A 17,559-nucleotide genomic window follows, 5' to 3' on the forward strand; every position below is an offset into this window, starting at 1 on the left:
ACACATCAGAGCAACGCGTACTCGCGCCAACGACCACCGTGAACACAACGCCTGGCTCAATCGGCACGGCCGCCTCTGCACTTAGCCGCACTAATTGCTGATTACGCCAAGTTGGTAATGCAATATGTAGGGTGGTAGTCTTGGAGACGGCAAACAAGCACGGGCGGCGTGTGGGGTGGCCGAGAGAGGAAGGGCTACATTGCAACCGCCCCCCTCTCGCGGAGTCGCCAAATAAATCAACCCACACGCGTTACCCTGTGTCAACAGAGCAGCAGCAGCAGCAGCCGGGCGCGTTGTTGTCGCGATAAGTGCCCGTGTGAACGATCTGTCCCTCGGTCGAGTCCATGCGCTTTGAGGCTGTTGCGGTGGCCGACTGAACTTGTAAATGTAAGACCATCGGTGACTGAGTGCCACCTGCAAACTCGAGTAATGCCATGGAGGGCTGGTACAGAGAGAGGCGTCGAGTCTATGGCTGCTGTCAAACACAAACATTGAAAAACATTGTTCGAATTTGGTTTGGCAAAATTATTTTGTGGAGGCTGATTGAGTTCACAAATAGGGCAGGTGCAGTGCGAAGTTAAACATTACTGAAAGCCCCTTAACTAAATTCGCCTCCAGTGCAGTGTGATGGTGAAGCCAACATTCAGGGAGGCATAGCCCACTACCTGTTAAACCAAGGAATAAACACACAGCAAGAGTGGATACTAATTTGCAAGCACTAGAGAGAGCCCACTGGGGCACATTTTCAACCATAACCAAGACCATGAACACATCCGACCAGATGTCACCGTGGCTGGCCCTATCATCTTTACGGAGCTGATAACAATGAGTTGCTATAACATTGTGGCAAATGAACGGATGTCGTTTCGATGGTGAACATGGCCCGGTCAGAGAAATGTGGAATTGCCACTGTTGCGATAGTAACGCCAAGTGAGAAACGAGGGGATAGTTTGACTTTGACAGAGCAAAGTGTACAGGCCGACTTTCGTCTGAGATTTTTAAAATACCGGGTTTAATAACGGGCTCACTTGACACTGCTGCTTATATATCGTTCGGTTTGTCTACAATACATGTTCAAATATAAACCTTTCAAATGACAATGCGATGGCCTTCACGCTAATCTCGGGAGAGACGTACACGGTGCTGATGACTGGGCCAAGCACAAACCGAGCAGTTTTTTTACTGCTGCACTTAATGGTTAATGCCAATTAGCATAATTAGTTAGCTCGCCGCAATGCTGCTCGTGCGTGTGCATGTCTTGGGCGAGGGAGCACATCTGGCTTTCCCGTGTGGTTTTTGTCAATTAGGGCCCCGCCTCTCAAACTCACACTGCACACGTGTAATAATCGTCCTCTCGATTAAATATCGGTGGGTTTGTTTTAATGAGCTTTGATAGCCACCTCCTCACTGCGGAGTTGCCAAACACGCACACGGCTGATTTAACCCCGCTGAGATACCACGCACAAAAACCTGATAAAACACACACACACACCGTGCGCTACGCAAACAGCTGATGCAAAGAACGCACCGCTGATGAAACACAACGCTCCGTACACACACACACACAGCCGCTATAACTAATGCATGTACAGTCAATACAAACGGCTCACTAATACGCGCGGCACACAGACCCGATCAACCCAATTCTGTAGCAGCAGATGCTCCTGTCATGGCAGAGACCGCCAACGCTTTGACTCGACTTGCGGTGCTGATGAGTCGAGGTTAGGGTGAGGAGGCATTGGGTGAGGTGCGATTATCCCCCCATTATATATTAAAAAAACACCACAGCCAGCATCACTGACCGTGTCCAGAGTCAGAACCCAGCAGTCGTGCTTGCTGGCCGCGTGGAGACATCAGCAGCAGCAGCAGAATGTAGGGCAGGAAGAGCCGTGTGTTCCTGCCTGTCCCCATCCCGGCACCAGCAGCAGCGCGCTCACGGCCCGAGCCGCTTGCACATGACGGTCGCTCCGACCCCGAAGCGTCAGGGACACACGATGGTAATGATGGTGATGTTTTTGATAATAATGTCGATGATGCCTAATTCTTATCAATAGAACGATACAAGGCGTGGAGAGCGAGCGGCGCGGGCGGCGGGACGGCGATCGCTGTGGCTCTCCCTCGGCGAGGGGGAGAGGGGAGCCGGGTGGAGGTGGTGGGGGGGATGAGTGCTGCGGTGGAGAGAAACGGCGAAAGAAGGAATCGCTCGTGAGCAGTGACGTCACCGTTCATTGACAATGTTCGCTCGGCTCGCTCACGGTGCCCGCTCACGAGCATCATCATGACGCGAATCGCTTAAGGTCGCGGCTTAAATTATTCGCCTTTGAGCAGCGAACAGATGCCGACATAATAACCACCAGCGTATCACGACACACACACATATATATATGCCAAATGTACAGACGGGCACTGCATTGTCTCCGCGAGCGCCACACGCGCCGTGTGGAGGCGACCACGCTGGCCTCACGCGGCCTCACAAACACCGCCGCTTTGAGGGATGTTGTAGCCTTCATTACTCATTACCAACACACTTATTCACGTATTTGTGCTATACACTGTTACATAACGAAGACGGTTCACTTAGCACGTAGGTTTTGCAGTGAATGACTCGGTTGATTGTTGGGTCACACCACTTAATGATCTGAGCAAATCTATGCGATTGAGTGAATGTTGAACTTAGTTCGTACCGTATGTATCTAACCGTGCTAATCGGAGGTGCGGGGTAAGGAGCCCTCCACCACCCGATCCAGCGAAACAATTTTCACGTGAGCACAACGCGCCAATTGTTATCGTTTCAGCTCACCTGTAAGGTGAAGAACAATCCTCACAACGATATGTAACAATCAGTGGCGTAGTAACGACATCACCTCAGGGGGTACGGCATTCGGTCAGGTGGAGCCCCAATATTTGATTCGCCTCGCACGGTCGCACCTATAGGACCATAGGTCGCGGCTCATCTTCCCTAACCACACGATTACGCTCACGGTCTCCAACATTTAACGCTGCAGGGGCGCTCCGTTTTAAATAAGCTTTTGTTCTTTTACACTGTTAAAAAGTATCTCATCCACAATACAAGTTTTTATTTTGGGTTAGATTGCGTAAATATTGTCGTTAAACCTGCCACCACCCGACACAGCCAACTAGTAAGGGTTGTCACGTAAACAGAACGTGGCCAATTCGTCACTAGTACAGCACTAGTGTGTAGTGTAGTATATAGTGTAGTGTACTAGTACAGCACTAACCGGTGCGTTGGAGAGCCACGCCACAACATTTACAAACTGAGTACGACGTTTTGCCAGTAATTAACTAGCTTACAACTAAATGGCTCTCCAACACACCGGTGCTGTACTAGTGACGAATTGGCATGTTCTGTTTACGTGACAACCCTTACTAGTTGGCTGTGTCGGGTGGTGGCGGGTTTAACGACAGTTATACATTTATATACGCGATCTAACAAAAAAAACCCCTTTATTATGGATACTGGTCGCGAAAGCCTACGTGTTAAACTAACATCTCATGGTGATTGTCAAGGAAGCCCCAACTCGTAGCTTTGGCCACGGGGGGGGGGGGGGGGCAATTAGAGTTAACTTTCCGTTTGAAATTGCATCAAACATCAGAACAAGAACCACAAAGGCAGAGTAATAATACAGGAATCAGAATCCATTCCGACTTCCTGTATCGTTGTCCTCATGCTCGATGTAGCTTCAAACTAAACGTATATAATTGATACATTTGTATTTTTCAACTTATTGGTAAGCTCATACAATAGTAAATTGGGGAGTTAAACGCATGTACACGTTACAATGTGTTTGGCTGTGTCGAGCTCCCAATGTCATATTTGGAGAGATCTTGACATGGCCTAACCCAAAAATCGATCATGGAGACGGCACAAGCAAAATACCACAAATTACACCAAAAACCACAGCACACGTGTGGTGTGTCTCATTTTAATTGTTTCAACCATGACCACATTTCATTCCCTTCTCCCAGTGACAGCCTCAAATGGCTGCACTCCCCCATCTCCCTCTCATGGGCATCCCTCATTCTCAAGTTGTAGGGGTTATTTGACCACACGTCACCACGTTGATAAATATTTACAAGTGAAGTCAGGGAGCATAGGCGTAGAGTATAACAATGGATGTTGCTGCACTGCCCACAATGCAACTCTGCAGCCTATAACGGCCGTTATTCACAGCGGATACCCATCAAAACATATCCGGTAATATAAGCACAAAAATACACAAATAGAAAACATGGTGTTTTATATCACCTAAAATGTATGACAAATCGAGTGAAGGGATGCTCATCACAAGTCACGGGACAACGTGATCAACAAAAACATTTAGATGCACAGCGGGCAAGAGATGAAAATGTTGACTGTGAGGGAAAGGAATTGACCATATGTGCGTTGAACATCTTTCTTACCGTACGTAGCCACCGTGCTAATCAGAGGTGCGAATAAGCAGCAGAGGACAAATGAAAAGTGAAAACGGGATAAAGAAGGTAGGCTTTTAAAGTGGGAAATTAAGATGAAAGGAAAATGTGTTTAATGTGCAGGTGAAAGCAAAATAAGTGAATGCCATTTACTATATAACAATGTTATGGATACAGCAATATAATTCATATAAGCATCTGCTAAATGCCATAAATATGGCACTACAGGACCATTTGATTTACAAAAAATTTTACATTTTATATGCACTATGAAGAAAAACTTTGCATGCATATGCAGCTCTTCAGCCTTGTGTGTGAGCAGCTAAGGGTTGGGATGGCAAAAGTATTGACAGGATTCGTCGGTCCTCTTCATACAAAACCCTGAGAGATAGAGAGCACAGTGAGCCAGCCTGTGCAAACAAAACCATGACAAACATAACTCGTATAAACAATTGCAACAATTTATGTGAAAACAATAGGAATCAGAAGGATGACTCTCGATATAATGCACCAAGACATTTGCATAACTGCGGTGTTATCTGGACACTAATTAAATGGATACAGACTAACCCGATCTCGCATTTACACCTACACACCATGAAATAAGCCTGTCCATTTTCCCCAACGTGCACACACAATTTGTCCAACAATAACACAATATCCAAAAGTTTTCGTGGAAAAATACACTAAACCTCACTGTCAAATTGGAATGGCCAATTAAACAAGACTGAATCTCAAAGTACAGCAGTGAGGCTCTGAGAAGTCCCGGTGGTACTTCCACACTGCATGCCTTGGAAGTTTACTTCCAAACAACGTACCTGTTAACTGTGCTGGATTCGTCCATCATGGAGGTGGCGTTAATGTCCAGCTGATTCTGGATGGCCTTGGCCACGGAGCCGATATCTCTACCTCGCCCTTTGGCTGAAGGGGAGAGAGGGAGGTAGGTGCAGGAGGAGTTGTGTCAACCCTTCGCCGCACACAATCCCATCAAACCGAGGCCCCTGCCTCGGTGTGCACTCAAGCGAGACAGCCGTGATCAATGGTGTTGAATCGAAGACAAGATGCCAAATGCACACACACTCTTCTCCAACAAGGGAAGGAAGCCTTCCCCATGCGTACCCGTCTTTGCTCCATCATCCTCTAGCACTCTGGTCACGTATGCAAGGGAGCAAATGCTCATGCGCGTACTTGGAATTGTATTAGACAGTTTTGGCATGTGAAGGCAAGCAGATGACAGTCTTGTGCGTGACTTGGAGGTAGACCAAGGAGACGCAACAGCAAAGTAATTAGGAGTATCGCAGCTGTCGGGCCACATGCAGTGCTGACACCTCTTGTCTCGCACACCTCGTGGGCCACTGTCAACTGCCTGCCTCTCACACTGGGCAATACAAATCCAATAAATATTCAGCAGGCGCTGAATATGTATAGCAGAATTTTTTTTAAATGCTTATTTTTTAGGGCACTTTTAAATTATGGAGACAGAATAATAATATTCCTTTGCAGATAATGGTATTGTATATTTATTATATTTACTTAAAGTATTAGAAATTACCATTTCAAAGCCATTCAGAAAAGGGAAAGTAAAAAATGCACTGCCAATTGGCTCTCTCTCCACTGTCAAGCAGAAATTTAAAATGTAAACATGAAAGGCAAATTAGTTGAAAGCTTACAAGGGTGGTCCCCCAAAGCAGGTCAGAAATCAGGCTGGCAAGAGACAGGTCACTGCCAACCCTTCCCATAGACACTTGTTGGCACCCAGCCAGTTGGTACTCATTACACTGTTGGACATAGGCCATTTGAGAGGTATGCACACACACATGGCACAGATGATAATGGGGGTGTGACAACTTGTCGACAGTTTAGTTTACCACATCACCTTCCACCCCAACATCGCCACCACCACCAACACAATGTCCCAATTTCCACATCACCTCATCAACGAGGCAGTGCTGGTTTAAGGGGTCTGGTCCCACCAGACTTGCTCTTCTCCGAGCTCACGGATTGTGTTGAACTTAATCAACGGACTTGTTATACACACCTGTGCCCATTCACATGGCAGACGGAGGAGTGCAAGGCTGCACCAATTACACATAGCTGCCCTTACCCTTGAAGATGGTGTGGATGATATGTAACACAGACGTGATGTCCACGAGGCTTTGAAGCTCGTCCGAATGCACGAACTCCTCCAATTCAGACAGAAATGACCTGAATGTGCACAGTTGGGGTCGAAGATGTTTAAGGGCATACAACTGTGACAGTTCAAAGAGGTGAATCGCAAATTATTCCAAGGGGGCAGATACCAGCGTAAAGGGAAATGAGGGCAGATTTGATCGTTGGTAAATAAGAATATATGCACATACAAAAATACATAGACACAAAAACAAACACGAAACTTTTTGCTAATTAAATGTGCATAGTAAGGACACCATCTACATTGGAATACAAAAGTTTTAACGCCATGGAAAATGTGATAAAAAAAGGGAGACAAGTCTGAAAAACACTGGAAAAGTGTAAATTTTAAAATGGAGTGAGGAATTGGTATTTACCGACATCTGTGAAGCCAAATATAGCATCCAATTTATGTTTGCTAGGCTCTTAATACAGGATTTTTTATACAACTGATTAAGCGAGGAATAACGAAGTGGAGTAGAGAGCAAATTAAGTAACAATGTTAGAAGCATTCAGATTGTATGGAATGAAGGAAAAGAACCCTTAATGTGGAATAATTTAATGACCTTATGTCATTGCTTGGTTTTGGCCAATACACAGTATTCTATGCGAGCCTAACATTACAGTTTGAAGAGGGACACTACAATTCATAACAGGTGACAGATCTCAACACTTCTTGAATTTTCTCTTTGGAGAATTTTTTTTTATTGCTGGTAAATATAGAACATGAAATTGGCTTTGTGCTTGTCACTCAGCAATCATGCACAATCAAATTGATGTAAGCACACTTAAACATTAACAGTTCAAGCTACATAGCGTTAATGCACATGCAATTTTTTTTTATCATTCTATATAATAAAATTATATGAAAACAATCTGTTTATTTATTCATCCACACGAAACCAAAATATATTTAATGTTCCCATCGTAATTCTATTTTCATTCCTTTTTTTCTGCACTGCACTCAAGGGCACAATTGTAAAAAGTAGTTTTTTAGCCAAGTACTATAATGGTAAAATTCATTTTAGAAGATGTACATGAAAAATAAAGGATCAATGTGGGTTTGACCTTTTCATCCCATTAGTAAACATGGGCTGGGATACCATCAATTATGTAGAAATGTTTATTTAAATATTTTGGGCACTGTAAATTTGTCATTAGGAAATCAACACAGATTATTGCAAACATGCACATGCATGCGCACATACATAAATATGAAATAGATAGAAAACATGCATAACAATGAGCAGCACAGAGGAGTGGTGAACCTACGTGCCTTTCAGTGTTGTATACATAATGGTCTGCATGGAAGTCAGTATTAGAATATTAAGACAATATCTACTGAAGATTATTAAAAACATGTTGTGCTCTGTACAAAATAAATGCATTGATGTATTAACCTTAATGGTATACAATAGCCAGAGTTGGGAACATATCTAGTGAGAATGTTTTTTTCAATAACCACTCTGCTTTGGTGTTTTTGTAAGTACGACCAATCATGCAGGTGTTTCTGCTAAAAGTGTAATAGTGTTCCAGGAGACTTGGACGCCGGGGTTGGAGGCACACGTAATTATTCCGTGTCGGTACAGCACAACACTGACATACAACACTAGAGGGGGTATCGGCCCCCTCACCCGTCTAACTGGGGATACACTCTCTAGCTACGCCTAGCCTACCTCTGGGTCCTCCACTAACGGGCTAGGGGAGGCTAGCTAGCCCGACACTGGTAAGTCGGGCTCACGGTACTCGGAGTCCCAGACCAGCTCTTACAAGAGCACCGGCTCTGGCTCACAGGACCACGCCGCTGGCTCGATCCTGTTCGGCCCTGATAAGGGCGGCGATCCAGGGGAGTCCAGGGCTCTATCTACGACGATCTTCAGCCTTCACTGGTTAGCTTCAACATCTCTCTCTGAGCCCTCCGGCTCATCCCCTTTTATACCAAACCCCCCGCTGAGGGGTGGGGCCCCGGGGGATCCCAGCTCCGAGTCAGCCCCCCAGGCTGCCCGATGCGGACGTCGCTGGGAGCACCTTCCCGTGCACCGACATAGCCACGCCCACTGTGTTTCTTTCCCATCTGATCCCATTGTATAACAGCCCCTCCGTAACACCCCTACAAAAGTACGAGTGACATACCATGTGTCTGTACTATTGCAGGCATAAATATACTTCAGGAAGAAACCTTACCACAACGAGTGCCAGTTACACACTTATGTAACAAAAGATTCGGATAGGATAAAAACTCACACTTACCTGCACTGCTTGATTCTTAAGTACCATCTTCATGAATCCATAGAATAGACTATGTGCTTAAAGTTAATTGCACATTATGTGTAGTGACATCGCGGATGTCACCGTGTAATGCCGGCCCTGGAGAGGTACGGTGTACGATGTACTCACATCGCGGACACCCCGTATATGTGGGTGTAGTACCGGCCCTAGAAAGGCTCAGTGAGCGAGCGCTGAGACATAGCACTGAGTGGCACCACGCTCGGCGTGCAGTGACGACCCCTACAGGATGGGGTGTGAGTGTGTCAGCCATGGAATGGGGTTAGGCCATGGCACTCTGGTTGACCCCGGAGGACACGTGACTGGTAAAGTCTACACAGGGGCCTCAAGTGGGGGCTAGAAGTGGTCACGTGTCGGGGCGAGATCCTGCTGGAGGATTCGAGAAGGTGGTCGTGGCCAAGGGCGGAGCCAGCCACGACCAGTGAGGATATAAGCCGGGTCCCCAGAGGGGCCGGGGTTCAGCGTTGCCGTTGTCATCTGAAGATCTACATTCGACGTCCGTGTCGAGTCCCCAACATGTGGACCTGGACCCAAGCTGGAGTCCTGTCCGTTGTAGCTACTCCCAGTGTACGTCTAGTTAATTTTACATTCTTTACATAGCCTAAATGTGATCTTAAATTCAAGACTGAACACTATGAATAATCAAGTGTGGGATATAGGTTAAAGTCAACATCTAACAGTAATACTCTTAAAAAATTTTTTTAAGCCAAATCAAATGTGTGCAGGCAATCCATCCTCACTGCAATAAGTAGGTCTGCTTCCCAAACCCTGCTTCCTGAAATGCCGAATCTACTTCATCATATACACAAGTCACCGCTATTAATACAATTCCAAGTAGGAACTAAACCTCGCCAGTGAATGCATGTAATGATTTGCCCCCCATCAGTGCAATCAGATTCAGGATGAAAGTATTTTATTGCAATTGTGATAAATGTAGTGCCCCTCTTGGCTGCAAGAAGCATGTAAACCAGTTACACGCAGTAAATAAGAAACTAAAATAATTAATTTCACATTTACCTTGAATGTAAAACATATAAATAATCAATGGATACATTGTTATGTGTCTACTAGACACTGTTAACAGACGGTCTCTTTTTGCGCACCTGGTAATTTTATCGTTACGAAGCACAGTCGCCAGGATGCAGGCAGAAAGGGGGGGCGTGTTGGACAACTTCTCCAGGAGCACGGGGGTGCTCTCCGCCATGTTCTGAAGTACAACACACAACGTGAGCTGCTCAACAGTGTTTGGGAATCCGTATGCCTTGGAGATCACCAGTCTCACCCTGTGCACATCTGCAGTATGCTCACCTGTCGAACGATCATTTAAAAAGCTCATGCCACAGCGAGAAAGAAACAATGTCAAGGTACATAAGCACCTGCATTCTACTAAAGTTTACGCTCACACTCAGACCGTAAATATAGTAAGCAGCATATCCCCACATGTACACAAAGTCATACAGTGTATGGCTAGCATTACCTGAATTGATTATCTTTAGCTGTTTGCATTAAACATCTCAAGTGATTGTCCATTAAAACCTGAAATTGAAAACTAAGAGAAATTCCACTTATGGTCTCTAATATAGCCATCCACTATAATGGATTTTTTAAAATCAAATTCTTCCAAGACATCAACAGTACCAAACTTTCAGCTAATGATAAAATTTGTGAGCATTACCAATCAGCTGTTCTCAACAATAATTAGCAGCGAGCCACAGCGCCTGACTAAAGCGGCACTCTGCTCATCGCACGTATTAGGTATACGCACACTCCTATACCTAATAGAAATCAGCGACAAAGTCCATAAACACAATCTCTCAGTCCGCCACTCTTCCTAAGGAGCAACTCCAGCCTTTCATCCCTCATACCTTTTGCACGATGTTCTTAGTTTCAGCAACCACAGCGACCATTGTGATTGAGACAATGTCATGGAAGAGGCTCTCTTGGAAGGCTCTCCACTGACATACGATGGCCAATAATCCTGCAAGTGCAGGACCAAGCTCCAGCAGCACCTGTAACACCAACACATCCCCATGTGGGTAAAGGTGGTAAACTGGACAACCGACTTGAATACTATGCATACCACTAGTTTTTAATTTATTCGGGAAGTACTGAGACCCATGTCATGAGGGTACTGCTTTAAGCTGCTACACCAATTCTTCATTTAACGATACATTTATATATTTACGCAATCTAACCCCAAAAACCTTTATTATGGTCTTCATTAGTAATATATACATGTGAAGGGAAACCACAGAACTGAAAAACAATCCCACTCATTAGAGAATAACGATTTAAAAAATCTGGACAAATAGGCCAGCAGCCTACTTGCATTTACTAGCCACCTAGTAGCCTCTCATGCACTCAATGATTTCGAAATGAACCAACTCTTCCCTCCAAAATTCTGAATTACAAGTGTGTTTCACTAGTCTTAGCTCAACGAGTAACAGATGGAGACTCAGCCATACTCCTGGAGGCAAGACATTTATTAATACCAACACACTAACACAAAGGGGTAAATGCCCCTTCACCAGACAACAACCTATGGTGGTGGTCCACCAGGCTAACTACACTAACTGCACTGGCAGTAGCTACGATGGACGGGACCCCAGCTTGGGTCCAGGTCCCCGTGTTGGTGACTTGTCTTTGGACGTAGGGCATAGAACGTCGAGTCTTCAGGATGACAACAGCAGCCGGTCCCACTGGGGGCTCGGCCTATATCCTGTGTGGCGGGGCTCGCTCCGCCCCTAGCCACGACCACCTTCTCGGATCCTCGAGGAGCATCTCCAACTGGACACGTGATCCCCTCAGCCGCCCTTTGGGGGTCCCCGGGTAGGCACCTCCGGTCACGTGTCCTCCGGGGTCAACCAGAGTGCCATGGCCCCTTTGCAACCCCGTTCCGTGGCCGGCACCCTCGCACCCTATCCTCTAGGGGCTGGCACTGCACGCAGCGCGTGGTGCCATCCGTCGCTGTCAATTAGCGCTCACCGAGCCCCGCTTAGGGCCGGTACTGCATCCACATTCCAGTGGTGTCAGCGATGTCATTACATCGCACGCCGTTCCTCTCACTGCCCGGCTTCACACAGTGACATCCCGCGATGTCACTAAACAAATATGAATTGCCTTCCACATCCCTTCACAACTCAAATGAACACTGTACTAACAAGAGTGTCACCTCCTACACAACACTTGCTATTCAATTCCCATTTTTTTTCCAATATATACACATATACAAAGACATAGATCCCCCGAATAACTTTAACAGACTGTTGGGGCAAGTGCTGTTAGCGAGCACACTAGGCCGCCTGTCTCCCTCGTGGCGATGTTTACACAATGCACTAGGTACCCATTGGAGGCTGAGTCGACCTAGGGGAGGCCCTAAACCGGTTCAAATAATTACCACTGGTGTTGATCGTGGGCAGGAATCGAATTTTGGGTCGCCGGGTTTGTAGCGCAGCACACTAACCGCTAAACTACCACTCCCTACATACACATATATACCACACACAGCACATACATCCACAGATAATACGCATCATCAGCAAACAGCCAGAAATGTTAATCGAGAGATTAAAAACTACATTGACCCTGTGGTTAAGGGGGATACCTGTTGCGCGACATCCGCCTGCTTGCGGGTACAGCGGCCCATCATTTGCAGGAGCTTTTGGAACACGGTCGGAGCAACCTGCACGAGTTCTCTGAGCTTCTCCTGCGAGGCGGCGATGGCGCTACGTGCGGCAGCATCAACGACAGGTTCTGCCCTGCTCCGGGCACGTGTCACTCTGGCCTTTGCGTTCTTGCCGACGGTGCTCGCTCCGGGCACCTCGGTCGCGTCCTCATGGTCCTGGCACAGGCAGTGCCTCAGCACGCTCTGCAGAAGTTGCAAACCCAGTGGCAGGCACTGCACTCCTTTATCTGAGAGCCATCGTGGGAATTAAACAGTTGTGATCATTATTGTTGTGTTCAAGGTGTACAAGGAACTGTTCGAAAGATTAATTAATGAAAACAGAATCACTTCATGAAAGCACAATCAGAAGCCTGTTCAAGACTCAGAAGTAAGTTATCAAGTTGCTGCTTCAGTGAACTTTTCTGAAGAAGGCCATTCGGCCACGTCAAGATAATCATTAAAAAGGGTTCATTTTAATTAATGTGTCACGTTTATACTTCAGAAGCTATTTTATTATATCTAAAAGAGCCATTCTCTGATACAGGGTCGTCCACTCCTCGCTAAATATTCAAAGTGAATATGTATTAGTCTCATTACATGATGCCAATGGCACATAACTATGAAAATGGGTGCCAGAAAATAAGTGCAGATGTATGGTGTTCAGAGAATAAAAACTATAAATTATAAAACAATGAAGCCACTGTTGCAATATACTTTTTCGGTGCCTCATGATGTATGATAATTTACGAAAGGAGTGAATTGTGTGCTATAAAATATTATTGAGCTCTCTTGCCTGTTTCCACCACACTGATGGTGAATTCCAGGCAATGTCCAATAAAGTCAGGGTCTGCAAGCCCCACAAGCACTATGTCCTTACAGGCCTTCAGATACACCTGTGAAAGACAACATCAGGATTCAGTGGTCAAAGCTTTAAAGAGTAGAAGTTGGAGGTTGGAATGGGCACGGGACAAATGTTGTACGATGCTGCTGAAATTATTTTACGGCGATACAGTAGACAAAACACTTAGCATGCAGGACACAGCATTCATGCGGCATGTAATTCTCAGGAAACTTGACTCATTATTGCCAACACACGAGTTGCTTACAGGAACATGCTTTCTTTGATGTCTGGCTCATTAGGCACACACTGGTGTCAACAATGCATAGTTTATTCATTCAGTATATTTTCCTGTGTTATTCATGTTGAATGCTGTGGCTGTGAAGTGTGCTCATGAGTGAAACACTGCCACTTCGCTGCACAAGTCACTTGCCATGGGTGTGTATATATACGTGTGTAGGTATGTACACTTCATATGGGGAGTGCAAGTGCAGTGGATAGCTCATTGCGCTAACATTTTGACAATCCAGGTTTGATTTGTGGGTATGCAGAGAAGTGGCAAGGACTGGGCATTGCTTATGTAACACAGTCAGATATTAGCATCTATGCAATGTTTTGATGTGATAAGACAAAGGTGATAGGGCATTGGACTGTCCCCACCACTTTCTCATGTTCTACACAATAGGGGCCTAAATTGGTGCTAACTAATATCATTTATCCAATGCTACCAAGCTAAACAAACATCAAAACCGATGCACTTCTTAAATACAAAAAATAGTGGAATTCATTACGCATTGCGATCTTGTCCACATCCTGCAATAAACGGCAATGCATAGCTGCTGAAAGTGCCTGTCTGGGCAGCTCACGGATATAGCAGCCATTCATTTAATAAAGAACAAACGTACTTCATTGTGTGCACATGAGACAACAAATGTTTTTTTTATGTTTACACGGTATGTGGATATATATATATGTCCTTGGGTTTAATTTGTTTTGCCAAACTGTGTAAGTGTAACAATGTATATGAAATTAAGCATAAAATTCTATACACAAACAGCCATGCAATGTTTACAAAAATAACCCTTCAATCAATGATTGTTTTGTAAAAACCACTGATGGGCTGATATGCAACTAGTTACCAAGAAATGTAATCTCCATATGTAATTGTTTAAAATCCATAACAATCACACGCAATTTAATGCACTGCTTAAGCAGTCCTTAGAACTTTAATGATGCATCAAAAAAGATGCAGAAATTGAGATATATAATTAATTGGAGCTGAACAGGCCCTGAGACAGCAAAGCCAACACAAAAAAGCTATCATCTGGCAGTGGCTTGAACATGGCAGTTGGTGATAAATGTAATTCCGACAGAAGCGACTGCAAAAGAAACTGAATGACTTGTAACCAAAAAGAACAATGAAACTACAGATTCTCATTAAGCATTCCTCACTGTTGCAATGTCGAGTGCGAAGCTCGCTTGAGCCTCAGCCTTGTTGCTAGCAGTGTCGTGTGGAGCCTGGAGTGCGCACAGCACGTACTGCACCACCCAGCTGCTTGTGCTCTCAAATGAGGCCTGAATCGCGCGGCCTTCCCCATTGTGCTGCCAAATACAAACAAACATATGTACACACTATAATAGAGGTTTTTGGGTTACACACTGCTTACACACACACAATACATAAGTACACAGCCATACTAGTTATTGCTCGCAAAATCCCTGTCATCGGACTGGGTGCTGTGTCGCACTGGCCATCATCATCATTTCATCACTCTAAACAATATGATACCCATGACTTGACAACACCAAAGCAGGGCAGGGAAGTACCTGCATTTATCGTGTCCATCATATCATGGGTGGCATTACGAGATAGGTATTACCATTCAGGTACTATCAATGTAATTACTTAAAATTACCTGGTCATTCAGTGAATGCAATGCTTTTGAATTGCCTACATTACAATACTGTGGAAGTACCGCTTATACATTGACTTATATTGAAGTTATTGTGCAGTATGGCAATATAATTATTACACCGCTAAAATAGGCCACAGCAATCAGGGCATTTATTTATATATTAATATTCATTTAAATGGTTGATGAATACAATTTTTAAGTGGTATCCCATATTGACGCTGCTTTGATAAATGAAGACATGCACCATGGGCTGGAATTGGGATCGCCTGTTTGTCCCAGGCTCTTCTCTACAGGGATGCTGACCTTATGGTGAATGAGGATCTGTAGTAGACAGTGCAGCCGGAATGCACGTAAGGCCATCGCACTCGCAGTGTCCACGCCGAGCGTCTTCGGGTTTTTAAGGAAGGCTCGCAGAGTGTCCTGTATAAGAGTGCAGGGAGAGATTATCAGCAAATTAAACCACTTGCTCGCTCTTTGTACTTATAAGCGTCGCAAAGCTTTGCCGTCTCTCTCTGTTGCCTTACAGTGCTTAAATAGAGGTGACATGGCCAAGCAGTAGCGCATTTGCCGCTTTTTTCAGAGGTTAGTGTTTTGTGACTGCCATGTTCAATACTGCGGGTGTATGCACCGTTTACTCCGCAGTGAATGTTAAAGATCCCATGGCATAATTCAAAATAGCAGCCATATAAGCCTGCATCTTGGTACAAATAAAAAAACTACACCTAAATTACTTGTGGTAAAACAAGGCACTATCATTCCCTCTTGGCAAACTATGTCAGTCTGTGAAACAAAGTGCCTTCATGATAGGCTTGCCCCATAAGAATGGCACAAATACCAAATGTTGTAAATTGTTATATAAATCAAAAGCAGACATTCACAGAAATACAACCCCATTCCGTTGTACTACCCCGTTTGTTTGTGCGAATGTTCGAGTCACATAAGCACCTTTGAGGTGGCCAGTAGCTCAGCGAGAGCATTCAGCTTGTGACCAGAATCCAGCACAGAAGCGCAGCACACAGGTGAGCGGAGCATGTACTCTGTGTACTGCAGTGCCAGGTCGGGCTTTGGCAACATGGGTACACTTATCCGCACTCGGTTGACTCTTGTCTGATGGGTGACAGTTGCAGATAGGAACAGGTCAAGTTCGGACAATGAAACATTTCAGTGCGAGTCTAAATCCCACAAGCAATTTTTACACCTGCGAATTTTGTTAGAAAGATTCGTGATTGAAGCAGTAATAGTTGAAACATGAGCAGCACTTTTTGCGATGGTCATACTCATAAATAAGAACACTGATGGAAAGAGGTGGTATAACTTTTCATTGAGCAATAATATATTTTATATAAGTACTCATGGCTCTGTATAGTTCCTTGGTCTTTGCGTTCCGATTGGCTGCCGTCAACTCACTGCTCAGCGCGCCTTTTGATTAGCTAATGGCCACGCTTACCCATTACGTTGCATGAGTGGGGCGGCGTCGAGGGCGGGGGGCATTTGTGCGGAGAGGGGGCTAAGTAGGAGGGGGGGGCTGCGGCGAGGGCAGGTGCTGGGGATTGTCACACGCAAGGGGGGACACCCAGTGGTGGGGAGGTGGGGGGATATTGGGGGTGGGAGGGGACCATCCTTGAAAGACGGGTACATACACTATTTAGTCAATGAAATAGTATCTGTAAATGCTAATGGTAAAAATATTGAAATAAAAAGTCGTTGAAAATAATCATGACAAATATTTATTGTTAAGTAATGTCAATTGAAAGGTTATTCTATCTTTGCCCCCTTTTTATCTCTCAGACTAACCTGTGGAGATTTTTGGCCCAGATTGGCAGACAGCCATTCTGTAATGAGCTCCAAAATGTGACCCGCCTGGCCCCAGCAGCACATGCAGTCCAGCAACGGTGTGAAATCCATGTCATCCACACCCAGTTCAAAGGCACGTAGCCGTGACAACACGCTGCCACTGCCACCGCCACCAACCACACAGGCAAAAAAACGATAAATCAGCGATTGATGGAACCGTGAGCATACACAAAGCTTGAAACTGGTGAGGTATTCTGTGAGAAGTAACTGGAAAAAAAAGTATTAAAGTATTTCACCAGCCCTCACCTGAAAGTAGGGATGGTGTTGGGAGGCATGTAGGAAGCAAGAATGACCAGTGCCTGGTAACAGCGCTCGTTCTATTTTATGGAAGAAAACAGTGTAGCAGCCAAGTTGTTCAACCCACGAGACATGCAATATTTTTGACACTGAAGTACTCGGAG

The 17,559-nt window shown here is 45.2% G+C and overlaps 2 protein-coding genes across 2 annotated transcripts in view; both read right to left on the minus strand.

Moving 5' to 3' along the window:
* Window positions 1-2,124, minus strand: part of LOC144938929 (receptor-type tyrosine-protein phosphatase N2-like) — a 203,494-nt gene extending 201,370 nt beyond the window's left edge. The window contains exon 1 of the mRNA XM_078866659.1: window positions 1,803-2,124. Coding sequence (XP_078722785.1) covers window positions 1,803-1,911 — 109 coding nt within the window. The 5' untranslated portion in view covers window positions 1,912-2,124. The remainder of the gene's footprint in view (window positions 1-1,802) is intronic.
* A 1,937-nt stretch (window positions 2,125-4,061) lies between these two features.
* Window positions 4,062-17,559, minus strand: part of NCAPG2 (non-SMC condensin II complex subunit G2) — a 31,159-nt gene continuing 17,661 nt past the window's right edge. The window contains exons 17-28 of the mRNA XM_078864779.1: window positions 17,405-17,475; window positions 17,099-17,258; window positions 16,250-16,411; window positions 15,608-15,724; window positions 14,841-14,990; window positions 13,344-13,443; window positions 12,491-12,798; window positions 10,752-10,895; window positions 9,990-10,093; window positions 6,536-6,636; window positions 5,250-5,352; window positions 4,062-4,812 (exon numbers count right to left, since the gene is read on the minus strand). Coding sequence (XP_078720905.1) covers window positions 4,734-4,812; window positions 5,250-5,352; window positions 6,536-6,636; window positions 9,990-10,093; window positions 10,752-10,895; window positions 12,491-12,798; window positions 13,344-13,443; window positions 14,841-14,990; window positions 15,608-15,724; window positions 16,250-16,411; window positions 17,099-17,258; window positions 17,405-17,475 — 1,599 coding nt within the window. The 3' untranslated portion in view covers window positions 4,062-4,733. The remainder of the gene's footprint in view (window positions 4,813-5,249; window positions 5,353-6,535; window positions 6,637-9,989; window positions 10,094-10,751; window positions 10,896-12,490; window positions 12,799-13,343; window positions 13,444-14,840; window positions 14,991-15,607; window positions 15,725-16,249; window positions 16,412-17,098; window positions 17,259-17,404; window positions 17,476-17,559) is intronic.

The sequence above is a fragment of the Lampetra fluviatilis genome, chromosome 2 (genome assembly GCF_964198595.1).
Source record: "Lampetra fluviatilis chromosome 2, kcLamFluv1.1, whole genome shotgun sequence".
Classification (NCBI taxonomy): Eukaryota; Metazoa; Chordata; class Hyperoartia; order Petromyzontiformes; family Petromyzontidae; genus Lampetra; species Lampetra fluviatilis.